Source organism: Verticillium alfalfae, genomic scaffold (assembly GCF_000150825.1).
Source record: "Verticillium alfalfae VaMs.102 supercont1.1 genomic scaffold, whole genome shotgun sequence".
NCBI lineage: Eukaryota > Fungi > Ascomycota > Sordariomycetes > Glomerellales > Plectosphaerellaceae > Verticillium > Verticillium alfalfae.
In genome coordinates this window covers 2,380,631-2,406,741 of record NW_003315038.1, presented here as the reverse complement: position 1 = coordinate 2,406,741, position 26,111 = coordinate 2,380,631, and the positions used below count along the sequence as shown (strand labels likewise).

The window sequence follows — 26,111 nt, the reverse complement described above, 5'->3', positions numbered from 1 at the left end:
GCGTGGTGCCACTCTGGCCCAGGACAAACTCTGTGTTGTGAGTGGTAAAGCGGCTCTCGTCATAACCCCCGAGTGTCAGAGAACACGGCACGCCGCTGCTTCCCACTGCGAAAATGTTAGCGTCAACTCGCATGCATTCCGCCGGCCAGTTTTCAGCTTACTGTAAGATGCGCCAGCTGTGTAGCCGTAGCTGTAGCTGGGGACCAGTCCGTACTCCTTGACTGCCTGGGTCAAGGGTGACTCGGCAACCTGGTCACCGAATCTGCCTTGATTGATGCCTAGGCCAATGTAGCCGGTGTAGTAGTCGGTCGTGTTGATGGCGGCAACAATTGTGCGGTCCATGAGCATCCTGTCTCCGTTCAATGTCTTGCCGACGACAGTGTCCAAGCCATAGTCGCCATTGCCTTCATTTTGCAGGTAGTCCAGCCCCAGCTGCCAACCACCGAGGGCATCCCACGACGACGAACCAGCCGGGTCAAAGACGTTTCCTCTGGCATTTGCGCAAAGAGGCTCCCCTGATCAGGCGTCAGTTCACATACATGACTGTCGATGAGACGGTGACGAGAGGAGGGGATTTCATTACGGTTATAGCAGCCACCTGACTGGACAACCCAAAACTCGGACAGCGAGGTGCTCACCAGTACATTGACTGATTCTCCAGGGTTTCCGACTTGGAAGCTCAATGTGGACCAGTTGCCGTCGATGCCATACCTGAAGCCCGAGGTTAGCGGCGCCAATAGCTGATGTGTCGGGTCTTTGACCCGACCACTCGGTCGATGGTGTCAACGCGAGGGCGGAGGGGCCTGCAGCTGACGCAGCTATGGCATGAAGGACAACGAGGACGGGAACGTGATATCGCAACATCCTGTCGGGGGCCGTCCGGCGCGACTTTGGGGATGGCAAGGGTCAATTGGTAGCCGCTCTGTTCGACGCATGAGGCTCTCGGTGTGAGTTGCTGTCAGACTCGGGGCTTTTGCGATGTCCTTTTCTTGAGCTACTGAGAAGCCTTCATCTCAAGTATGATACCGGCGGCTACGACCATGATCCCTTGCGCAGGAGATATCGGAATGGCGTAGTCTGACGGGGGGGTGGTTTCGATGGGACGCAGATGAGGGGGATTGAGTTAAAGAGAAGAAGGGAAGCTTCAGGTTAAGGACCTGTACCAGTGAAAGACAGGGTAACGTAATGGGGAGCGATCCAAGGGGGAATCGAGTCACCAGACTGCCCGGTCCAGGGCGCGCTCTAGGGGTAGTGGTAAGAGCTTAGGTCCAGCACCTGGGTCGGTAGAATGCGGCGTCCCCCAAGGCAAGACAAGCTAACCTGCCAGGCTACAGGGCCACCTTGGCAAGACAGATAGAGGCTAGCCCGTTAACCTTCAATCAGCTGGGATCGCCGGTCTGGTCAATAGGCCCCCCCTGCTGTATGCTGCTGCAGTCTCCCCCCCCCCCCCTCCGCTCCTCTCCCCTGAAGGGGGCCCTCCTCATCTTCCACTGGCCCCGTCGTCTCCTCCCTCCAGCTCCATCGATCCCGACATCCACTGTCACGGACGGAGCGTGAAAGAGGAAGGGTGGGATCCAGAGGCCCCTCCCCCCTTCCCCGTCCGTCCCCTGACTGGTTGGATACACGAAAAATCCCGGGTTTCGAGGTTGCCAGGTCCTAGGCAGGGATACATGTCTACATGTACATGGTATGCCCACGCGGAGGTCCCTGTCCATCGCGAGGTGAGATTTTGCCTCATTCGCCTTCCATTTAAACTTCAAAGTCCTTGCGAGTCTGCTAGGGCCATGGGCTCTGCTGTCTCCTATCACGACTGACCGAAACCCCGGCTACGACGTTGCAGGGGTCACAATAAGGGGGGGCGGAGTGGGAGGTCTGATCAGGACTGGGTTTGTTGTGGAATGAAGAGTGCATCTGGGCTGTTCGCAGGGTCATCGGAGAGGGAGAGAGAGAGAGAGAGAGAGAGAGAGAGAGAGAGAGAGAGAGAGAGGGCCAGACGCGCTGGACTGTTGCTGCTGCTGCTGCTTGCGGCGTCGATGAAGCCACGTTCCCGAGGACGTCGCCGGTCTTGTCGATCTGTCTTCTGTCTGGCCACTGGGCCTCTCAGGGTCCAAGACGTCTTGGTCTTGGCAGTCGGCGATGGGAGAGTAACAAGCGGGCTGAGTCGACGTCAGCGTGGCAGCTGGGCCGTTTCCTGGTGGTGCGATCAGAGACGGAGCAGGGCGCCGCTCGGAAGGAGTTGCTCGCTTTGTGATGCCCCACAGAGATCGGATCTTGAGCCAAGCGGGCCTGTCGAAGGAGTTGCGACGGTCTCGCGGGCGCGCAAGCTGGTGAGACACTGAATAGACTTTGATCAACCCTGTTCTGTTAGCCGTGGCATGAGAAAAATTGCCGAAGCGTGTTCAAAGCAAAGCAGCGGCTCGGGGTCCTCGAGCGTCAGGGTGGAAGGGAAGGACCGAGGACAAGACAAGGTTATTGTGAAAGACGCTATGCATGGGAACTTGTCTGGCGTTGGGGGCCGAGGCATGTTACGCGCAGCTTCCTTCTTCGGTGGTTTGTGTGTCATGACCATGTTGCTTCGACGATTCGATCCGGTCGCGTGTATGGTGGCCATGTTACTTTGACCACCAGATCCGGCCGTTAGGCCCAAGATGCAAACACCACGACGCTCGCCAGTTGCAGCAAAGACGACAGGGCGCCGAGGGACTGGCGGCGCACACCGACGAGGTAGGCAGCCGCCATTTTTGCAGAAAGGCTCCGGAAAGGGGACCATCCAAATCTAGGTCATTCGACAGCTCAAGCGTGGTTGATGACTCCAGGCAATGTCGCAGACGGCCATGCCAAGAAATCTTCAGCAAAGTCTGGTGGTGGTCTGGCCCTGGCGACATTGATTGTTGTAATTTTGTGGAGAAGGGGAGGGGGCCTTGTCTTTGCTTGGATCATGGTCCTGTGCAGGCCTTGGGCGAGAGGTGCGTGGCAACTCGATCCAGAGTGCCGGGTTCGGCGCGGTCAGTGGTCTGCTTGGTTTGCTTGGTTTGCTTGGTTTGCATGGCCCGTCACACTCCATGTCTTACTTGAGGCGGGCCATGATTGGGACGCGATGCGACTCGCGTGAGTAGCGAGGCGAAGGCACTTGAGGGCCAGGTGCTAGGTGCTAGGCGAGGTGCTAGGTGCCAGGTGAGGTGCTCGGTGCTGGGCGAGGTGCTAGGTGAGGTGCTCAGTGCTCAGGCTTTCCCGTTTGATCCAGAGCCGCCCGACGTAGCGCCGCCTTCCTCTCCTTGGACAACTCCCTGCAGTAAGGTAGGTAGGTACTGTAGGTACCTGGGTGGCTTGGGTGGTTAGGGACGCAACAGCCAAGGAGCCGGCCTCATGCATCTATCCGGGTGCCCCGCTTCCACCTTCGCTAGTGAGCGCCGCAGGCCAAAGAACCTGCCTGTTCTGCCTCAAGCTCCCTCCCTTCACTTCCCGCATGGGATCAATCAACCGTCGGTCGGGCCACTCCACAACAAAGTCCCTGCTGGTTGATGGGTTGATGAGCAGCAGCACTAACCTTCTCTCCCCCCTTGCTCTCCTGGCAATACCCATTGTGGATGAACATCTTATCTCCTCCCTGTCGGTTCACAGACAGACAGACTTGCTTCTCATGCAGAGGTGGCAAGCAAGCCTGCAACGATAGAACGCCTCAATATCGGCTAACTCTTCTAGAACGCCTTCTGCTCCATGGTCGCGCGTCTGGACCTTCATGTACACACGTCCGATGCACCTCTCATCTTGTCCTCATCTCCAGTCGGCTCCCAGATGGGGCAAGCCTGATTGAGGGTGGTACCAGCGCCGCCTCGACTGCACGGATAGGCCTGACTCGATCCGCCCCGACGCGTCACTTTATTACCCCATGGCAAGGCGCGCCCCAAAGCAAACCCAGGCTCGACAGACGCCAGTGGGCAGACCAGAGAAGAGCACCAGAGACGAGCATTCTGACTTTGTTGCAACGCAACGGCGTCGCCATGGCGCCGCCCGCGGAGAGATCGAATCCTTCCCATCGACCACCCGAGCATTGACTGCCGTTGACCCCCATCAACTCCCCATGCATATCATCCTGCCGCCAAGGCGTGACTGCCATCCGCGTTTTCCATGGAGCCCCGTTGTCCGTCCCAGCCTTGTTCGACCACGGCCTGTTTTTCTCCTCTTCGCCGTGGCAAAAAGGGAGGTCAGGCAAACAAATCGTGCCCGGCCGCTCGAGCATGACAGGATCGCCATGAATAAAACTGACCGAACCCGATTTACAATGTGTTGGCCAACGTCACGCCTAGGACGGCTATGCCCCCCCTTCCCTCAGACAGATAGATCATGGGCCCCCGGCGGCATCGGGTGAGCATATTCTACGCCGCCCCTGAGCAGGCCACGCCGCCCATCTTTCTCCTGCTCTGATCTGTTCCCGACCTTCATCATAGTCGTACGGTATTACAGGGCGCCATGCAAATTAGCACGGCAAATGGGTACGCGGCTGCGCTAGGTTGTGGCCCGGCCGTTGTCCCTCCCATGTCGCCGAGCTCCCCACGGTCGTCATCTCAATTGAACCCGCCTGCAACTTGTCATTGGGGGCCAAAGCCCCGAGGTGCACAGTAATAAGCACCCCGGACCAGTTCGGCGGCGGAGCTAGGTACAGATCAGGCGTCCCCCTGTGCTGGTCATGCCTGGACTGGTGCTGGTCAGCATCTGACTTTTAGGAGGGCTGCGGATCTGCCGACGATGGACACCCATGTGCCCCGGCTGCGCTGGCGCCGCTGCTAGTGTGCATCCCCCCCTGGCCCCTCACCCTGGCCTCTGAGTTTACCTTGGTCGAATGCCCACGCGCTCCCGGATTTCAAGTCGGCACCTCGTCGCCTGTGCACCCTATCCTCACTGACTGGCTTCAGACACTTGAGGACAGCTCGCCGAGGAGGAAAGCGACCTGACGCAACAGTCCACGCGGCGCGCCGTCTGCTTCTCTCAATCGCTACCTGAAGTATCGATTGTCGCCGTGGCAGCTTCGTTCGCCTGCCATACTCTCATTTCATCTTTTCAGCTTGGCTGCGGCGGCGCGTGAATCTGACTGCCATTCGAACCTCCGAACCATATTGACACGACTCGCTTCTACCCAACTGGTCGACACATCGATTCCAGGCCTTCTTTTGACGCCGTTTGCCTGTCCCTTCCGAGCCGACGACAGTGACGGCAGCCGGTCAGCATGAGGCTCGCTGCCGCGGTGCTGCTCTTCCTGCCACTGGCTGTATTGCCAGGTCCTGCTTCGGCGACGAGAGCTGGTAAGATTCCTCCCTGAGAACCCTCTCTCAACCTCCCACTAAGAAAACTCTCAGCCGATCCAGTGGCATTGGTGCGGCGAGGCTTCAATGGGTGGAATGCGACGACAACATCAGTCGCTTCAAATCCTACGCCAGCTCAGATAGACACTGGCTCGAGCAATGTTGCTACTTCACATGTACCGTTGGGCCTCATTTCGTCACAGGCCGACAGTTCCTTCGTCACCGAGGCGAAGTCGACTCACGATAGTTCGTCCACGCAATCTCATGGCTATGTGGATCAACCGGAGGACCCGGTGTCGCCTGCCCAGATTCGCACTCTCGCGATGCCTCCCGAGCAATCACACGATGCTCTTACGAATCCGTCGCCGCTTGGACAGCCGTACCCGCGTCCGCTGTCGAGCTTTCGACCCAAGTACTTGAACACAACTACGAGACTCGAGCAATCTGCGCCATCGCCCACCGTCGATAACTCACCAGATGGCTCTTTCAAGATTGCCATCACCTCGGCGCCTTTCCCTGCTGGTCCCCTCTCGCTCGCCCCAGAACCCTCCGGATCCTCAGAACAGTCAGCCTCGCCTAGACGCCGTCCCCGGCCCCCGGTCTATTCGCCACTCAATCTGACTAGTACGACAACGAACCTGGTGAATAGCAGCGATGAGCAGTCTTCCACTGAGACAGCAGATGACTGTTCCACGCCTGCCAGTGGTTCCAAACCGACGACGTACCTCATCGTCTTTACAGCAACGACAACGTTCTTCGGTGACCCCGCCGACTATGTGCCTGCCTTCCCTCCCATCGAAACGCCTGTTGCATGCGTAACACCAACGCAGACGCCGCTTCACCCTGATGAGGTAGGGGAACCCGGTTTCGGGGGAGAAGACCCCGGTTTTGGGGAAAACGAAAACGAAGAGCCAATGCTTACAACGTTTTGCTTCACCTCTCTGGATTGGGTAGCCTGTGCGACCGACATTGTCCATCCTCCTGGCGCCGTTTCCGTTCCAGGCCACAAGGAGCCTGGTACTGTCACTTTCATCACCACCGACAAGAATCCCGCCGTTGTGTTTAGCCCGATGACCACGCCCAACTATGGAAAAGACACGAAGAATCCGCATGCCGGAGACCATCACCCTGCCGATGGTACAAGGCCCCAGAGACCTCACCCGGCTGATCCAGGCGGACCGAAAGATCTCCCTCACATTGACAAGCAGCCTGCTGCTACCACTTTCCCAGTCACCTTGGAGCCAACAAGAGTGATCATAGGCGACCAGACCATCTCTTTACTGCCCACTCAGACAACAACAGTGACAGTGAGCGGCGAACCCTTCGAGATCAACCCTACTCAAGTTATCGGGGGCGGCAGCACTATCGAAAGGCCGTGGAACGGGGGAGACGGCAGTGGGTTCTGGATCGGCCCAGGCGGGAACGCCGGTTCTGAGGCAGTTCGAAGTGGTGGGCCGCCCGGGAACACCGGAGGCCACGGACCAGTCGGTGGGCCATTGCCTCCTGCGACTACGACCGTTGGTAATGTCCCTGTCGTTGTCGGGCCGCCAGGCTCCACGCCTGTGGTGATTATCGGCGAGATGACTATCTCCGTTCCGCCCCGCGGGACGACAGTGACTGCTGTGGTTCAAGGTACAACGGTCACGGTCGACCAGACTGCGATTCGTTTCCCGAGTGCAACGGTCCCCATTCATGCAGCGACTGCGCAGGCTGTTGAAACGGAGCATGTGGTTGTCGGCGGCCAGATGATCACTGCCATAGGCTCGACGGTGGTGGTCATCCATGAGACAACCATCACCTATGGGCCGGGGATAGCAGTTCGAACGGAAGAAGTTGATGGTGGGACTGTCACCATAGGGCCTAATGGCGTCGTGGTCGACGAGCAGACGATCGGCGGCCCCAACGCTGGACCGAAGCAGACGGCCTACGAGATCGTCGGCGGTGTGACCATTACACAAGTCGGCGCATCGATCGTGGTGATCGAAAGACTCGACGTGGACCATTGGACCCAATGCCCACACTACCTACACGACGGAGATCAGGGGCGAAACGATCATCATCTCTCCCGAGGGCGTCACGGTCGAATCGCTGAGCTTCACCTTTCCATTTGGGCCGACGGTCGTCACATCGATCAAAGCTACTCCAACCGCGACGCTCATGGATCCCTCAGCCTCGCAGACACAGAGAAGCACGAACAACGGGATTTCAAACGGTGGGACCGCTAATGGCGACGATGATGACGAGGGTGGTGGAATAGGTTCGCATGAGGCGCTCGGCGGAGCGTTGTACAACTTGATATTTTGCATGCTGTTTGGCGTTTGGATCATCTTAGGGTACGTGCTCTGAGGCCCAGGCATGTATAGACATGGCGAAAGTGTTTTTTCTTTTTCTTTTGGGGGGGTTTTGGTATTCGGGGGCATCGGAGCCCTCGGCCACAACGGCCTGGAAAAGCTCACCGGCGAGATGAGAGGGGCTTTGGCTGGACTCTGCCAGCTGAATTACGACTAATGACTCGAGGTATTCAAAATGGGAGGGCGTTGGCTGCGCAAGGCGGCGCCCATAATGTACGAGAAGCAACACGGGCACGGCTGTCATCTGCTGTATGCGCTCAGCAGATGAGGAGGTGCAACAAAGACAACATGGAAACCATGAAGGCGGCTCAAGCTGCGCACTTTACATAATAATGTAACATCTACCCCAATCGATGCGGTCATCATGAGCCTGTTTCTGTCTTGTCGATGGTGAATGGACCATATAGAAACCCCCTTTATGCATCCCGGGGTTTGGCTCTTTGCCATGTTTTGCCATATCATCACTGACGACCTCTTTCCCATGACAATCCCCCTGAGGCTATATTTGTTTGCCTGTGTCCTTGGTTGGGCGATGAAGATTTGTTGACAATCCTCTACGCAGCCATCTCTGCTTCGGTGCTCTACCAACCATGCCGATGGAGAACAACCACCTTTAGCAGGAGCGCCATCACGAACGGGCTGCTGACAAGGGCTGCGCTAGCTCAAGGGATTTCATCCGCGTCATCAAAGGTCCACCTGTATGTAGCTCGTATTATACCTCTACCTATCCCACACTGTCGGCGTCTCCATCGACGGGATGCTAACGCGCGGGTCAACGATAGGAGAAGGGGGGGGGGAGCGGGGGCAGGGTTCAACACAGTTGACAGCGCACATGAGTGCTGCTGATCCGTCATGTTCGAATAGCGGTGAGCGCGCCCTCGGTGAGACCAGCAACAGCCTCCTGCTTGGGAGTCTCAAGCCACAATCCATGCCGCTGGAAGTTTGAGGGGGGGGGAGGGACCCATGCGCATATGGGAAGGGCTGTCCAGGCAAAGTACACTTAGTGAACTAGGCGTTGGCTTGAAGGGGAAGGGGGGAAAAAGGCCCCGCGCGGCGTGGAGAGAGAGCGCCACCGAGAACTACCGGGCGCCATGTTTTGACCTCTCTTCGCGGCGTGCCGGGAGCGTGACGTCGATCTCCTGTCCCCAGCGCAGCCTACCACCGCCCCGCCCGTATTTTGAGGTGTGCAGTAGCGGTAGGGCCCGTTGGCTACCGAGCCGGTATTATGCGTTGTTGCTACATCTCGTATTTTGAAACGCGGGCGCTGGGGAAGAGGGGGGGGGGGGATATGCCTCTGGTGGTATGCAGGATTTGTGTGCCTTCTTGGCCTGGCTGATGGCGAAGGCGAGATGTGGTGACGAGTTGGCGATTGCGATTGTCTGGCTTTCGTCAGTCACAGCACAATGACGAGGGAAGGGTATGGCTCTTGATCCTGGTCGTGGCACTGGAGAGGTCATGTTCAAGGATGAGTGAGACAAGGCTGGCTGGATTACGAGGCTTGGCGGGGATGTTCGCGTTAGTGCGGGAAAATGTCTGTGATGGGCGTCATTGCTACCGGCAACATTATCGGGGGGTTCGAAATCTGTCATGGGGGTGGCAAAGACCTCGCAGTGGTGAAATTCATACAAGCGTGGCATCTCATCTTTGCCCTGGCATGGGCAGACGGCCACGTACAAGACTGTCTTTGATAATTGCCTGTGTCGTACCAGCACTGTGCATGTGATATCACTGTCACATTGCCGGAAGGCACGGAGCGAGCGAGGTCCGCAGTATAAGCCTTTAAGTTGTGAGTAATGGGACCAGACGTCTTGATTGACTGGAAGACTCGACTTCAACACACGATGTTCAATGACTATCAACCAGCAGCGACACAATACATCACCCTTTGGGCAACCGGTGGCGCGAGCTAAAGTAAAGTTTCAAGTGCCAGAAAGCTACCTAACTATATCCAACGTGATGTCGGGTGAAGGGAAGAACTCATTAACAGCTGGCTTCAGCCGGGAGAAACGAAAACACGGGACCGGCACACAGATGCAACGCATAGCAACACAACAGGTCACCTCACATTTTCCCCTTGCCCTTCCCCTTGACCTCCAGCGAAGGGAAATCCTCCTGCTGCTCGTAGGTAGCGTCCGCACTCTCAGGGCCCCCGTATGTGCCCTGATCCTCCATGCTCAGCTTCAGGGCAAGTGCCAGGTCTTCTTCTTCTTGGGTCATCGGGGCTTGGCTGGACGACCCGCCGTTGGCGCCTGAATGCGCTGTGTAGCTTGCGGGGGGTGACCGGGAAGCAGACCGCTTGCCCTTCTTGGCCGACTTGGATTTGATGGTGATGGGCACCTCGTAGTCGTTGGAGTTGTTCCCGCGTGGCGAGTGGCCATGGTCGTTGACGCCCTCGAGGAGCGACAGGCGGAGAGCCTGCTGAACCTGCATCTCATACTCGCTTTCTTCGTCCACGGTTGGGGGAGGACTGAATCCGTTGGCAGGCAGGCCGTTCACGCTGGGGTCTGGCGTGACCGTGGACGCCGTGCTCTCGCTGAACGACGAGGCAGTGTCAAAGCTGGCGTCGCCCGTGTCGCTAGCACTGGTACGGCGCTGCTCATCAGTGTGGAAAGACTCCTCAGAGATCATCTGCGCATATCGAACGGCCTCTTCCTCCGTCAGGTCACCCAACGCACCCACTCCAAAACGATTGCGAAGCCTCGTCTGCTCACGGCTGCGATGCTCTTGCTCGAGACGAAGCTCGGCCGTCTCGGCCGCAATGTAACCTGATACCTTGCCGCCCTGACGGCGCGTGGCGAGGCGGCCGTGGATGTCAGCGTGTCGAAGCCGGCGCTTACGACCAGGTGGTTGGCTTGTTGCGCTGTACGACCAGTATCGCAAGAAAGCGCCAAATGCTGTGACGCCGCGTAGAGCCGTTGGGTCGGGGTCGAGGAAGATGGTCCGGGCGGCCGTGTAATTCTCGTTGGCCAGAGCGGGATTCATCGTCAGCATGTGCCTAGGCACACGCCCAGATGGCCTGGCGTTCAGAGTGCGCAGAGGATCTAGTGATGACGCGAGCGGATCCCAGGCCTGGACCAAGCCATCGCTGCCACCATGGACGAGGTACAAGCCGTTGAGGGCCAGGCAAGAGATCTCAGGAGATTCAGTCTGGATGATTCGGACCGGCTTCATATCCTTGACAAGTGGTCCAGTCTCGCGCATGTTCCAAAGCAGGACGACGCCGCTCTTGGTGCCGATGGCGAGCATGCGGGCGCTGCGTCCAGGGATCTCAGCCAGCGTCTCAGCTGTACGCGGCGTAACGCTGATTGGGGTGCCTGCGTGGGATGTGCCCTTGACCGTTTCCCTCAGAGGGTCTTCGGCCGATGTTACAGCGGCGTGTAATGAAACATCAATGGCGGATGCCGTTATTTCGCTCTTGTTGTAGCCAGCAAGGCCGAAGACGGTGACGCCCCAGTCGCTCAGAAGATTAGGTGCCGGAGTGACGGTGCCAGGAGGAGTCTGCAGAGGGGCGGCAACGGACGCTGGAACGACTGGCTCAGGCTCTGCTCTGTTCGCAGTGGCCCCCTTGGCTCCAAAGATGGACGCCGGCGCTGGTTCAGGTTGAGCCTCCATCTCAGCGTCTTTCAGCTCAGAGATGCGGGTTTGCTGAGGCGTCTTGGGCAGCAGAGATCTCATGTATCTCGAAACTTTGGGACCTTGTCCCTTCTCCCACCCACATTCGATGACGATGATGGTTTCTCCGCCACCGTTCCCATCATCATGGGCAAAATCGACCTCGAGCACACGCTTCATGTCCCAGCCTTCGCAAACTTTGCGAAAGTGCGACGGCTTGTGTCGAAGGAATTTCTCGATCTCGCGTGCTTCGGCAGTGAGTTGCTCCTTGCTCAGCTCCATGGAGTCCGCAGGTGATCGAGGAGTGTAAGCGCCTCGAATGGCGTTTTTATCCGAGTCATCAGGGCGAGCGCGGCGACGCGTCTGCTCAACGAGCTGCCAGTACACAGATCGCCCTGCGAGCCACGCATTCTTGGTCACATCCTCGCCCTTGGCTCGGTCGAGGCTCGACGTAGGAGGCTCCGTGAGGAAGAAGACCTCGCCGAGGGCATTCAGAGCAACAGCCCACGCGCGCCTGGTGTTCTTCCTCCTCTGGTTGTATTGATCATCAACCTTGATCGAGATGATTGGCACGCCGGGGCTTAGCACCCAGCGGGCAGTCATGTCGCCGTTTGAGAATCGGTGACCGGTGTTGTCCCCACCCAGGGCGTACGCAGTGACGACGCCAAGAGTCGAGCCTGTCAAGATGCCGACTATGGAGAGTGTCATGTACGGGACGGCGGATGACTTGGCGATCCAGAGACTCGAGATGGCCTCAGAGAGCTCTGGGATGCGAGGGATGTCAGGGTAGGTATCGACCACGCCCGACTCGTGAGTAAGGTAACGACCGCGCTTCTCGTGAATGGGACGGTAATACGCACGGCCACCAGGGTGGCCTTCACCTGCGAGGAGGCCGTAAGGCACACTGACGTCCATGACATTTGGTCCAGCGGCAGGCCCCTCGCCAACACCATAGGGCTCCAAGTCTGGAAATACCTCGTCGAGCTGCTGAGAGCTGAACGGCTCATCGAAACCCCACTTCTCGACTTTGCCAGAAGTTGGATCGCTCATAGTAGCAAAGCCTAGGTCCGCAGCGCCATGGACGGCACGTGGCGGCTTCTTGCCGTTTGAGAAGATGGCATGTAGGCTTGTCACAGCCCACGGCAACTTTGAGTTATACGTCAAGACAGCGCTGATCTTCTTGGTTGAGCGCGCCGAGGTGCCGATGCCGCCGGATGCTCCAGGTTTACCCCTGATGAGACCCCTGAGTAGGCGAGTGCGCAGTAGGTATTCGCTCCTCCAAGTGGCCAGCGACGTCAGGCGGGCGAAATAACGAGCCTCTGATCGGACGAATTCTGTCGTCGCCTGTTCCCACGGCCCGGTGGCCTCTTTCTCAGGCTTGTCTGTCAAGCTCTCATGCCCAGGGAAGTAGCGCAAGAATGCCATCCGCCAGGCGTGGGGTGTCGTGACCAGCGAATAAAACCGCTTCGAAACGAGCGCGACCGCCGCGTGAGAATCGGGATGCAGGTGGGATAAGACATGGGTCAAAATTTCTGTACACAATGCATCAGCCTCCAGTCCTCCAACCGCGGCTGGTTGTTCTCCCATGACTTACCGTTGGGGAAATCAGTGAGCTGGACACCATCAGACCGCGAATCAACACGCTTGATGACCTTGAAGCCAAGCGCCTGTCTAGGCGTGGAGGGCGCCAATGCATTCTCGTAATCGGTGATTCGTTGACCCGCTACGTAGTGACGGCCATCTGGGTGTCCATTGCGGATGCTCAGCAGACGAAGTCGCTCATCAAGCTGGCCGGCGTTGACGCCGTCAAGGCCGTCCGCGATGGAGTGCGGAGAGGCACCGCTGGAGCCGACAGAGTGCTGCGGCAGATGCGCAGGCCTGAGGGGCCGTAGTTGGTGCTGGGAGCCATCTTGATTGGGGGTGAGGTGTTCCTGGGAGTCGTTTGGTCGAGAGCTATCTGATGACTCAGTAGGCCAGGTCTGCATAAAGTTGAGAGGGTGGTGGCGATGGACAGTGACGGAGGACTGTGCAGGGGGACCTTTGCACAGTCTGTAGAGCAATGACGCGAATGATGATTTGGAGAACGGCGTGAAGGAGTAGGAAGCTGCTTGAGGAGCCGGCAATGTCAAGTGTGTTGATGATGTTTGGAGATGCAGGTTACCAGGCAAAGTTTCGCGTCTGGGGATCGTGACGCATCACACCTGGAGAGTTTAGCGGGAGATTACGGCGTCACCACGGCCCCTGCACGACTTCGACTGGAACATCTTTCGGCCCGGTGCCCCCACGGCATGGTCGGCTGCGCCACTTTTCCTACCAGCGTGGCGTAAGGGCGTATATCGCGAATTCGCAACGTCTGTGCGGCGCTTCCACAACGGCTCTTATTTTCATATTCGGCAGTCATCGGTTTGCCTACTTTGGCTTTCTGGCATACCAGATTAAGCTCCGGCAACATTGAAAATGAAAATGCCAGGACAGATCAAATTCCTGTATTGACGGGGTGAATGCCTGCTGAACCCCATCGTCTGTACGAGCTTTCGGGCAAACTATTCGCCAGGGATATCAATTCCTAAAATCCGAGCACCACTCCAGAATCTTATATCAACATGGCCTGATGTCTGAACAAGTATGATACATGCCCCGCCAAACAGTGCACGACGTACGGTGCATCAGGCTCCTCGATCATGCCTTGGTACGTATGCACAGGTTGTGGGTTGTGGGCTTGACGTCTGTCGGTCCCTCCCATCTTGTGACATGTCGACAACGGCCTTGCCAACTGGCGCTATCAGTAGTCAGAAAGCCGGTGCGTCAACGACGGCAGCGGACAAGGGGGGTGATGTTTGTCCCAAATGCGTCTTGAGGCCCGCACCGGTGAGTTCGGAATCGGGCGAGCGTGACAAGGAGTGATCAGGCCATCCGATGAGGCATCATGACAAAGCCTCAGGGGATCTGGGGTGCGCTACCCATGCTGGGGCTTCGCCATACAGGGTGCTTCGGCCCCATTGCCGAGAGCGGCAATTTATTCCTTACCTTTCGGGCGGGATTTGTCGCCAAGGCAGACACGCCAACGAACCCGGAGTACTGGCAGAGGTAATGTTCGGCAACAAGTACAGTACAATAAACATACCAGTTGAGGAGCAGGCTTGGAAAGGGTCATGAAAAATATGACGTCCAACCCCACGTGTGGCAAAGTCAGGAGGGGAAAGGATCTCACATGCACGCACGGGTTTGGACGAGGAATACAAACAAACAAAGTGTGTTTGTCTGGCAGCCCCTCCCAAGTCTGTCCCTTTCCCCTGTGGGACTGTTGGTTGGGGCGCTCGTCTCGGCCCGCGATGGCAGGGGTCAGTTCGTGGAGCAAGACAGCCCCCAGGGCCAGGGACGATGAACAGAGTTTCGATACTGGGAACCTTCCCCTCTCCCGGTACATCGAGTAGGATTGAGCCTGACGCGGCGCCGAGTTCCTCGAAACCTCGGGGCCGACTATTGGAGACCATACCTCATCCACCAAATGTGGTGGTCACCAGACAAGGGGCATGGTCAATGGTAAGGGAACCGAATGGTTCCCCGTTCATGAGGATATTGAGCTAACAAGTGCCGCATCCTTAGCTTCCGTGGACAAAGAAAATTCACGGGACAAGCCGACATCGTCAAATTCCGACATCATTGCGCGGATGGCCCTCAGAGGGGCTACACGCCCAGTCTAGGGTGAGAAAGTCTGTCATATGGTCCGGTCTGTCACGGCATCTGTCTGTGTGATCAGCAGCTTGGTGCATTCGGCGACATGGCAGTTGTCGTCCTGATGGGGAATCTCTTGCATGACAGGGCGGAGGTATGACATCGGAATGCTTCTCGAAGAGCTGATCACACTCGCAACCTGTCCAGAGGATCCAATATGGCTTGTGCTGATGACAAACCGCGGCTCGGAAGTTGACAGCAGGGGGCAGAGGTCTGACGAAGTGTTGGTGCACTGGCTTTGTCTCGTCTAGGGTCGTCTGGAAGGTTATCTAGTCTTGGCACAGGCACACCCCTGGCGGTTGACGACGCTACGAAAAGGGCACGGCTTAACGCAGTTGCAAATTCGGCCTTTCGATGGTTTCCAATGTGCGCGGTCCCTGTCCAGGCCAATCTTCGAGGCCAACGGACAGGTCAGGGACAAGTCAGGTAGGGTCCAGCAGCAGGGTCGACAACGACTCGTGCGTGCACGCGTACTGTACACGGAGATTGCGTTCGGGGCCGTGGTTGGCTTGCTGATCCCGCTGGGATTCCCGGGCAGATCTTCGTTAGGTACCGACGATAATAAGACTGAAGGCTAAACAGGCGAGTGTGACGACACGGCAGCAACGTCGGGATGACAAAATGCTACCTCTCTTTCCGCACTCTCATTGCGTCCCACTCCGCGGCACCGCGAGTTTGGGAGATGAAGAAGGTTGCGGGTTCGTCGGAGCCGGGCCAGACGCCGCTGAGGGGGTTGCTGCACCTGCTGGCCGCACTGGTTGTAGTGCAGGTGCGGGGGACCGCGGCTTTTAGGCAGGTTGTATCGCCGGCGGTTGATGAAAGGAATGCTCGCAGAAACCAAGGTTGGGGTTTTGCCGTCGTGCGGACGCCACGGAGTCTTTGAAGTCCCCGCGACGAAGCACAACATGCACGAACGTGCAATGTGTACGCAATTGCCATATCTCTGACCATGCCCACTGTTATCCGTCACCACAGGCAATGATCTGGCGGTCAGTCAACGGGTGGCTGACATTAGTCGCTGCCATTGCGACAAGTCGACACCCATGACATGTCGCCGTCGAGGCGCTTGATAGCGGGAGGCTGAGTTGGGCCTCGCATAACTCCAGTCTACAGGCGGGTACAGACTGGCGGGGGACAATGTCATTCGGGTGTCGATCGATCGGTGCGCGGTGGAGGGTGCTGAAGCGACGGGTCAGAATGACACCGCCACCAGCGTCCGCCAGCCCCAGTGTCTATCACCTCAAATGAATGTTCCGAGCTGTCAAAGGTGGCCTGACAAGCACCGGAAACTGGTGACTCTGCGCGGGTGAAGGTGTGCATACATGGAGGCGATGGCGAATGGAGGGGAGGGACGAGAGAAGCATAGAAAGGGAGGGGGGGGCTTCCAAGCATGTGGTAAGGACTGGTAAGGACATGCCACCTGGCCCCGTCAGGTGCCGGGGGAAAGGGGGACCACAGGGACGAAGAGCTTTGAAAGCTAATGCAGAAGCGACTGGATGGGCAGTAGTAGCCCAGCACTGTGTCAAGTTTCTCTCTCCCACGCGCGCGCTCACAGGCTGGGGCGAGACCAGGCGGTCGCAGTTCGTGTTCGAGGTAGCGCGCGACCTCCGGCTGATTGAGTTGCGTTGGCTTGCTGCTTGTGTTGAGTTCCCGGCTGAATGGTGAATACTTTCCAGCTTCCACACTGCTGGGACGCAAATTGATTAACGGCATGTCTCGCCCGCTGAGCCGTGGGTATCGAAAATTGGAGGGTAGCTTCGGCGACAGTTCTAGGCCAGGCTGGACTGCGTCGCTGTGAGACTGGCGTGTGCGCCCACGCGAAGTGGCCACGCAGTCGAAAATTTGGTGTGTGGTTGTTGTGCTTTGCTTTGCTGTGCCGCTTTTTGCTGTCCGGTTCCGGCAGACTGGTTGAGGGTCGACTTTCGTGCGTCATGATGGGGAGCCTTCGCCCCCCCCCCTACCTCTCTGTGCAGTACATTACTCGTACAGTGCCCAGCACGACATTACGTTGAGTTTCTGTTTGGGATGCATCGGGGGAGCACTATCTAGATATATATATATATCTATATATATATGTGCCCGCAGTAGCAGAGGAATTTTAGAATATGTTAAAGCCCGGGTTGAGGCAAAGCCGGACTAGAATTGATCTGAAGAACGAGAACAATGCCACAATGCTCTTCACAACTCTAATGGCCCGGCAAAAAGCGTGGGGCGGCCAAGCTATGGTCTAGATCAGAAGACTTGGAACTGAGAATGGTCAGATTTGACTGCGGCAGCGGCTGGATTTGTGGCGCGCAGTTAGGCGCACTCGCGGAAAGGTTCGCGGGTCTCACAAAGGCTACCGCTTGAACATGGAGCGACGTCCGTGGCTTTCTGGTCCCTTGTTCCCCCTGCTTGTTGTGGGTTGGAAGTGGACGTGCCCTGCTCCCAACACACACTCTCTTGCCTGTCCGCCTGGCAGGCACGGTACTCAAGCCAGAAGCCAGACCTGTCCCGCAGAAATGCGCCGGAGCTCGTCCGGAGTTACTGTACGGAACACTGTGTACTGTCTTGCATCCTCGGACGTGGGCTCCCGTTTGGATGGTTCGAGGTGGAGTTTCACTGGGGATTGTCTGTGCCTAGTCTGTTCACCAGCAGGGGTGAGAAAGGGAGGGGGGGGGGCGGCCAAGATCCATACCCAGGCATCTTGGCCATCTGCCCGGGGTCAAGGTGCTCAGAAAGCTCCGTGCTGGTGTGCATCGGGCGCCTGGGGCGCTCGCCAGTCATCTTTTCACAACGGCCCGGTCACCACCATGTTTTCCATCGTTTGATCTGGCTGTTGGAGAGTGGGGAGGAAGCAGAAAAAAACAATCATCGGAATACTGAAAAATGCCACTTGACGTGACGCGATGTCACTGGCCATCCATCTCCTGGTTTGCGCTTTGAGTACCCTAGCCTGCCTTACAGACCAGACTTCGCGTGGAATGTGAGACACACCGTGGTTTCCCATTCTTTCTTTCTCGAAAATGCTCAAAGAAGCACATGGAGGGGCTTCCCACGCGCCTCGAGTGGGCTCTAGGTCCCAGTGCCAGGGAAACCGACAGCGCTAGAAGGCACCGTCTACTTCGCAGGGTGCTGCGCCTGGAACCGTCATCTTAATGCTTCGCAGGTCGGGTGCCCGCCCCCCTCTGCGTGCGGGCCGCTGGACCACCAGTTGCCCGCCTGCCCGGCAGGGACGCAGCGGGCGCCCTAGGCCTCTTTACAGTGGGCCTGGGGCCGCTAAACGCCGTTAGTCACCTTGTCTTGGATCGCATGATGGAACGGACGTGGACATGGACGTATCTTGGCCAGTAGGCAGTTAGCCTCACGACGGATGATGAGCAGTTCGTAATTCGTGATCAAGGCTAGCAGAGATGAGAGGGAGAATGAATGACTCTTGACTCCTCTTGACTCGCCCGTAGGGCTCAAGAGGATCCTGGCCTGCCGCAATGATCATCCACGTCGAGTTCAGTCATGCCGATGGGCACAAAAGCACAAGCCAGACGCTCGAGGCCCAGCAGCCAAGAACCTTCACCTCATCGTGCATGATGCCGGGCCGGTCCCAGTACCAGTTTCCGCCCAGGCTTGCTCCGTTGTCACCTCTATTCAGGTGGGCAGGAAGGCCCAGGGGGGGGGGTTGGGGGTCAGGCGGCTCGGCCGATGTACACACGCCCAAGATGCTCACATACCGTGCACTTGAACACAGTGCGGTGCGATGGCCGTGGTGCGACGACACAGGGAACACAGCAAATGGGAGGCTAACGGAGCCGACCAAGACAAGAACGAGTGGAGAGTGAAAGACAGGGCATCGTAGGCTAGGCGAGGTGGCAAGGGTGGCAGGCCAGAACCGAGTCCCAAGTCCGGAACCTGGTGTGTGCGCCTCCCTGTGATCCCATGTCCTCGGGAGCAGTCCCCTCCCCCCCCCCCACCCGCTATCGTCTCTGTTGTTGGTTGTGTCATTTGCATGTGAGCTCCACCGACAGCACCAAGTGGAGTAGCTCTTGTCGACGGCGTGGACAGGGTCACCCAAGGAAAGGCAGGGAACTGTGGGGCCGCTGTTTCTTCCATTCCCATTGCAGCGGACTGGCCCCTGACTGGCCAGCCAGGATACCTTGAGTCTTTCCCTGGCTGCAAGAGCGAGGGAATTCCCTGTTTGAGCTGCCGCTGCTCTGGTACGTGCGTGACGCTGGTGGGTGTTGTTGAAGTGCTGGCGCACTGGCGCTGACAATGGCGGCGTATCGCAACAGGCCTCTGGGCTGATGTAGTCGGACCAGCAGGTGCCATGGCGTAAAGAGGCAGGAGGCACAGGAGTACCATCAGCAGTAGCTATGGACTGGCAGGCAGGTTAGGGTGCCTGAGCAGGGCAGGCACAGGTAGAGCGGTACTAGGCCGTCGTAGCGTTCCTCACCATCGAAGGAAGTGCAAGTACAACGCAACTACCCGGCCGCCCCTCCCCCATTGGCGCTGGGTCCCGCCACAGTGCGCAGCCGCCTGAACAGACTAGCACCTGCACCGTCCGTCTGGCCTTCATCCACCCTGCCCTCCCCGTCCCGGATCCCGATTGTCTCTCCAGTCGCTCTCCTCTTCTTGAACCACCTTTGAGAGCCGCCTTTAGCACTTTGGTCTGCGGCGTCAGCTTGCCATACACATCTAATCGTCAGAGACCAGACTGACGATTTCGATTGTATTCGCCAACACCTCGACCTTCCAGCAAATTGGGAGAACCCGGATCTTCTTCCGAGTCGCCCTCTTGTACGAGCTGTTCGTTAGACTGTAGGAGGAAGAGAGCGAGAGACATCACCCGGCAAAAGGCCCGACACTCCACGACTCGGACCTCACGACCAACAGCACCCTAGTCTTTGCACTGCAAACTCATTAGCGACTTACGAACGAGTGTTTTTTTTTGAACTCGGATGAGGACCAGCACCTACGCGCATTCTTGTTAGCATCCCGGCATTATCACTCAAACATCAACAATACAGCACGGTCGCGGACAAAGTGCGCATCGTTGCTCATCTTAATCGCCACCATGAGCTCACAGGCACAGGCGGGGCCTTCGGTGCCCCAGGAGAAGGAGAAGAAGGGCTTTGGGAAATTTCTCTCGAGAGCCAAGACGATTTTGAAGAAGGGCGAATCAAGCAAGTCCAAGTCTGGCGCTGCCGCCACCAGCGCGACAGCCAATGTTCGCACGTCAGTACTCTTAGCACACCAAGTTCACATTCCTGAATAGGATTCTAACACGTCACAGTGCTGTTCAGCCTCCCAAGGCTACTGCTTCCCAACAGGCCGCCGCCGAGCAGGCTACCTCCAGACTAGAGAATCCCGTGACGGAAGCCATCCAGCCGGCTGAGACGACCGATTCTAAGCTTGCGGATCAAGACGGCGTCCGCAAGGTCCAGAGGAAGGAGCTTTTTGAGGAGCGTGCACGAAAGCTTGGCGAGAAGTACGGCCTGGAGATCAAGCAGAGCGATTGGTTCAGCACCGAGGGTACTGCACTACGTGTCGAGAAGCCCATCCGCATGCGCGTACATCGCAACTGTGTCTCCTGCAACGCTGCCTTCAGCTCTGCCAAGGAGTGCCCCAACTGTGGTTCCACCAAGTCGAAGCGCTACCCTCCCAAGCGTACCGAGGCCGAGAAGATTGCGAGCCGTGAGAGGCGCGCCACCATCCTGAAGGCTAACAAGGAGAACCCTCCCATCGTCCCCGACTACGGATACTACCCTGACGGAAAGGAGATTGTTCTCAAGAAGCCCAGCAAATGCGGTGGTCAGGATCTCGTTCACAAGAAGCCGCGCCAGAGAATCCGAAGAACCTGTCACGAATGCCAAGGCCTGTTCATTGGCGGCAGCAAGGAGTGCGCCAAGTGTGGCCACGTCCGTTGCACCGGCTGCCCTCGAGACCCGTTAGTGTTTCCATTTGATGGCCTTTTTATCTGCATATGTGCTAATATTCTTGCAGCCCCAAGAAGGACAAGTACCCCTTTGGCTATCCTGGCGACGTGTTTGGCCCCAACGCCATCCCACACCACGAGTGCCACGAGTGCAGAAAGATGTTCCCCGGCGGCGTCGCGGACGGCACTGCCTGTCTCAAGTGTCAACACCCCAAATGCGCCGACTGCCCGCGACTCAAACCCCGCAAGGTCGAACCAGAACCAGACCCCGACGTTCTCAGGAGCGTCCAGGCCAAGCTTGACGCTCTCAAGATCAGCTAGGGCCACGTTGGCGGCCTTGGTGGGCGTTGATGTTTGCGGGGTAGCGAGGTTGAGGCGATGATGATAAGCGAGTTTGCAAAAGCTGATTTGTATTTTTCTTTTCAACCCATTTATTCCACTTCTTGGCGAGAATCTTTGGTGTTGATTCATGTTCACTGCTTTTCGATCCGAGACGATGGAGTACGGTCCAGCGAGCGCCCTTGAGCTCATCCAATTGCATCCGGAGGCTATATCCAGCAGACACAGGGGCTGCATGCGTAGGATTGTGAGGCATGGCAGCGAGCTCATGGTCTCTGGGTTTAGCGCCGATCAGTGTGCTCAGCATTGAGACGAGGTTGTATTGACAGCATTGCGCTGCGGCACGAATAGCTTGATGGATTCTAGCACCCCATTTGAATCTTACCAACATGTTTCTCCACTCGCTTACACTGGTCCAAGTGTAACGTCCGTAAGAAATCTGGACAGTCGTTGATCCGTTGTACCGCTGCGAAGGGAGGGGTGGTAATCAGGAATATGGGCCAGGGCAAATCACCAAGCTGGCAAGGGATGGTGAAAATCGCAGCACAAATTATGGATCTACTGATTGATGCCCAAGTCAGGTCCTTTCGGGTGAATCGGCAAGATGCCAGGCAAGCGGGTGGCAGAGACTATGGCAGACATAATGCTCAGGTACCTAGATCTCCTAGCATTTCCTCCCCAACCTCAACAGAAGCACCCTCCCGCACGGATCCTGATTGATGTGCTGCTTATATAGGCATTCTTCGTTTCCAGACCTCCAAGGCGGTGACAGATTGAGCCGCACTTCAACTCCGCCAAATACAGATATCATCCAGACAGACGCCTAGCTTCAGAACCCTCTCAACACCTGCTATCTCAATGAAATGCTCTGAAGTTCTACCTACTAGATAATCGGCGACATGTTTGGAGGCACATTTCCTTTCATTAATCTTGAGCCGGTGTATAGTATAGTATCACAGCTCAGAGCGAGCTTACCTTGAAGGAGCATGGCCATTTTTTATTGTTGTTTGTCACCCCCCTTGTCCAACCTGTCAGGTCTCCCACCCACACGCGCGCACTCGGCCGCTTTTTTCACGATGCCGAGATTTGGCACGCCGTGCTCAGCTACGACACGGTGGGTTTGGGGCCGTGGGGCGCCCTATACTGGATCCCCGCCCCGCAAATGAAGCTGTCTCGTCGTTCGCGGCATCCGGGCGGGAGCCGGATGCTGGGCGTCGTGCCCGGTGCACAAGAGAGAGAGCGAGGGAGAGAGAGAGAGAGAGAGAGGACGTCTGGGGCGGAGAGGAACTTGGAACATGGTTCAGGTGGCAGGGTCGTCGGTCGGGACCAAAGGGGGGGAGGAGGTCCCCTTGTTGGATTGGATCTTCATCAAGAGTACCTCAGGCGACCATTCGGCCTGGGGATTTTCGAGAAATGGCCAATGGTTGGGGGGTTATGTGACTGAGCATAGCGAAACGAGATGGGCAGCGTAAAAAAAAAAAAATTACAAACAAAGGGCAAAGGATGCGGACGGAACATGGCGAGGGCGACTGACGAGAGGCGACGATCGGCTGGTTGGCGAGCACACCGCTGCTCTCCTGGGGGTTGCTTCCGCAGGCGCGGCATCGATCCGAGTCAACATCCATCAAGCCCCCCTCTCCCCCCGTTGCGGGGACCAGAAATGTCCGGCGCGTATTGGGGGGACGAGGTGTGTGCGGACGAATTGATAAAAATAAATCAACATTGGGAAAGAGATTGAGTAGAACGCTTTCTCGTTTCAGTGGCAATGCCGTGGGAGGGGGGTTTTGATGTCGACACGCGTGGTGTGGTAGCTGGTTTGCCAGACCACGGTGTTCTCTGTCATACCTACTGCCTAGGCACCTAAGGCAAGGTAGGCAAGGTAGGTATATGTACTTGGGTGCGGCGTAGTCAGTCACTCTTGGATGTTGATCCGTAGTGGTAGTGCATGTTACAGAACCTACCCATGGTACCCAAGGTAGATAGGCCTGCCTCGTTCTGAGAGGTGTCAGCACGAAGCCACCACAACCTTCCCAATGGAAACAAAGCCTGCAGGACCAGGACCCTTGAGGACACACCCTTCCATCTGCCATCCATTGGTGCCCAGAGTCCACCTGGGCGGCGTCTAGAACACACTCTTTGCCAGCGTGGATTCCTCCAGGCCGTCAAAACCGACTCCCGAGCCCGCCTGCGAAGCAACCTCGACGCACACCCTGCCACGCACGATGCGACCGCCGACCGGTCTCGTCGGGTCGCTTCACGAGGCCCAGACGCAAGCGACGCCCCGCCAATGCTGCCCCGGAGGCGACAAGGCTCTTGGCTTGCAGCACGCCCGCAGTGGCGCACACATTCCCCTCTCTCATTCACAGACAAGCGCACACCATCTCGGCGGCCGGGCAGGCTAAGAACCTTGGTGACAGGGGGGAGCTCCTCACCAGAACAGGGGGAGCTCCAGCACTGACAATCACAGCCTGATCTCACGAGAGGGGGAGAGCATAGAGAGGAAGGGAAGAGGTAGAAAGAGAGAGAGAGAGAGAGAGAGAGAGGGAGGCAGAGAGAGAGAGAGAGGAGACAAGAAGTGTCGTGGGTGCTCGCAACCCCTCCCCTCGCCCGCAAGCAGTCACACCATCTCTATGCAAGCCATGCCACGTCCATCGAGACGAGGATGAGCGGCGGCATGGAAGAGAGAGAGCCTTCTCGTGGTTCTTGTGTATCGTGAGATGTCGAGCCTCTCTATATATCTCTCCCCTCTTCTCATGGTTGTTCGACCACGGTGCCTAACCCCGTCTTCATCCTCCTCCTCCTACCAATGTCCTCCTAAGGACAGCCCCTTCGCTAGGTACGAAAAGGTACCCGTTCCGACTTCGCCTCCCAGACACCAAAAACACCCTGAACTCGTGTCGATCTTGAGACCCTCGACGATCACACCCCACGCCCCGTTCCTTAACCAAACCCCCAATTGATCCATTCACACATCCAATTCCGTTCCAGCTTCCCTGCCTGCCTCCAATTGAAACCCCCACACGTCATCTGCCCCATTCCTCGAAACCGCGATCAGAGCTCCCAGCTCCCCCATTCCGCCCATCAGCACCGCACACAGCTCTACAGCTACCCCGCCAAGCTACCTGCTTCCACGCCTCCCTCTACACAACCGCCGCCTAAGAACCATTTTTTTTTCTCAAACCATTGGGATTTTTTTTCGTGGTCCCTCGTCTGCTTCGCCATCCTAGTCAGGGACCCCCGACCGGTATTGCCCCCTGGGATCTTTCTGCTTAGCTCAGTCGTCTTCGGAGCACTTAACTACGACTCGCCTCCGGCCCTCGGCAGCATTTGCTACCCTCCTCCTACCTCCTTCATCTTTCTTTCCTTCTCTCTTCTCGAACACCTACACACCCGAGAACTCCACGATACCAGACGATCCAAGAAAAAGGGCCTGAACATAGCAATTGCTGCTTCTTCTCCTCCTCCTCCTCGATATTCCCACTCAACCGTCTCTCACACAAACTACACATCATGTTCCGCCCCGTGGGCAACCGCCTTGCGGCTCGCGCCCTTCGCACCCGCACCCAAACGGCCGCCTTCACCTCCTCTTCTTCCTCCGCCCCAGCCCCTCTGCTTGCCCGTCAGGCCCAGCAGTCTCAAAACCAGTCACAGCAGCGCCGCGGCCTCCGCGTCGGAGCGCCCCTGGCCGACAAGCCCGGCTCCTACTCGCGTACTGACCCTGAGGTCACCGTCGAGTACCCGGAGACCACGAGCTCCCCAGCTCCAAGGTCGTCCGTGGCCACGGCGCGGCTTCGCGAAGCCACCCTCGCCTCCTTCTCCCTCGAGGACCGTGTGACCGTCATCACGGGCGGCGCCCGCGGTCTCTGGCGTCGTCATGGGCCAAGGGCGGCCACTACTCCGGCGCGACCTCGCCATTGTCGACCTCAACCTCGAGGAGGCCGAAACCCAGGCCCGCAACCTCATCGACGCGTTCAAGAAGGAGAACCCCGAGGCCGAGCACACCCCCAAGGTCACGGCGCACTACGCCGACGTCTCTGACCCCGAGTCCGTCGACGCCTGCATCGCCGACGTCATTGCCAAGCACGGCCGCATCGACAACCTCGTCACCTCGGCTGGCTTCACCGAAAACTTTGACGCCGTCAGCTACCCCATCGACCGCATGCGCAAGTTCTGGGGCGTCAACGTCGACGGCACCTACCTCTTCGCCATTGCCGTCGCCAAGCACCTCATGGAACGCAAGGCCCAGGGCAGCATGGTCTTCATCGGCTCCATGTCCGGATCCATTGTCAACATTCCCCAGCCCCAGGCGTGAGTACCTTCCGTCCTTTTCCTCTTCTTAGTCTCTTCGCCATCCCAAATCCTGCACCTACAGACCAGGCAGCGAGAGAGAGAGAGAGAGAGAACGAGAGCTAACAGCATCCACAGTCCCTACAACGCCGCCAAGGCCGGTGTCCGCCACCTTGCTGCCTCCCTGGCCGTCGAGTGGGCCCACTGCGGCATCCGTGTCAACTGCATCTCCCCCGGCTACATGCTCACGGCCCTCACCCAGAAGATTCTCGACGACAACCCAGACCTCAAGAAGAAGTGGATCTCCCTCATTCCTCAGGGCAAGATGGGTCAGCCCAAGGATCTCATGGGTCCCGTCACCTTCCTGCTCTCCGATGCTTCGCAGTACGTCACCGGCGCCGACCTCCGCGTCGACGGCGGGTACACCGTCACCTAAGCGAGAGGACGCGGCGAGGAGCCATGAATAAAGGACATGATCATGGTGGGAGGACAAAATCCCCGCTGCTCGCAAAGGGGAAAAGTCATTTGCTTGCTGTTGGGCTTCCTGTGAAATGGACCCGCTACGATGGGACCATGGTG

General features: G+C 57.7%; 5 protein-coding genes across 5 annotated transcripts; 3 read left to right on the top strand and 2 right to left on the bottom strand.

The window, feature by feature from the left end:
- Window positions 1-75: 75 nt before the first annotated feature.
- On the bottom strand, window positions 76-1,091 carry VDBG_00730 (hypothetical protein; the record flags this gene model as incomplete). Its single annotated transcript, XM_003009002.1, has 3 exons — window positions 76-515; window positions 584-711; window positions 767-1,091. The coding sequence occupies 3 exons, from the start codon at window positions 862-864 to the stop codon at window positions 76-78; spliced, it is 666 nt and encodes a 221-aa protein (XP_003009048.1).
- A 4,133-nt stretch (window positions 1,092-5,224) lies between these two features.
- Window positions 5,225-7,981, top strand: VDBG_00729 (conserved hypothetical protein; the record flags this gene model as incomplete). Its single annotated transcript, XM_003009001.1, has 4 exons — window positions 5,225-5,300; window positions 5,364-7,276; window positions 7,338-7,633; window positions 7,834-7,981. 4 exons carry the CDS (start codon window positions 5,225-5,227, stop codon window positions 7,979-7,981), a joined length of 2,433 nt encoding a protein of 810 aa, XP_003009047.1.
- Window positions 7,982-9,712: 1,731 nt separating this feature from the next.
- Window positions 9,713-14,006, bottom strand: VDBG_00728 (F-box and WD domain-containing protein; the record flags this gene model as incomplete). The annotated part of the gene is made up of 3 exons (XM_003009000.1): window positions 9,713-12,795; window positions 12,858-13,441; window positions 13,924-14,006. The coding sequence occupies 3 exons, from the start codon at window positions 14,004-14,006 to the stop codon at window positions 9,713-9,715; spliced, it is 3,750 nt and encodes a 1,249-aa protein (XP_003009046.1).
- Window positions 14,007-20,045: 6,039 nt separating this feature from the next.
- Window positions 20,046-21,364, top strand: VDBG_00727 (conserved hypothetical protein; the record flags this gene model as incomplete). The annotated part of the gene is made up of 3 exons (XM_003008999.1): window positions 20,046-20,206; window positions 20,265-20,918; window positions 20,975-21,364. The coding sequence occupies 3 exons, from the start codon at window positions 20,046-20,048 to the stop codon at window positions 21,225-21,227; spliced, it is 1,068 nt and encodes a 355-aa protein (XP_003009045.1).
- Window positions 21,365-24,755: 3,391 nt separating this feature from the next.
- Window positions 24,756-25,968, top strand: VDBG_00726 (D-arabinitol 2-dehydrogenase; the record flags this gene model as incomplete). The annotated part of the gene is made up of 3 exons (XM_003008998.1): window positions 24,756-25,074; window positions 25,130-25,553; window positions 25,671-25,968. The coding sequence occupies 3 exons, from the start codon at window positions 24,756-24,758 to the stop codon at window positions 25,966-25,968; spliced, it is 1,041 nt and encodes a 346-aa protein (XP_003009044.1).
- Between the last annotated feature and the right edge of the window lie 143 nt (window positions 25,969-26,111).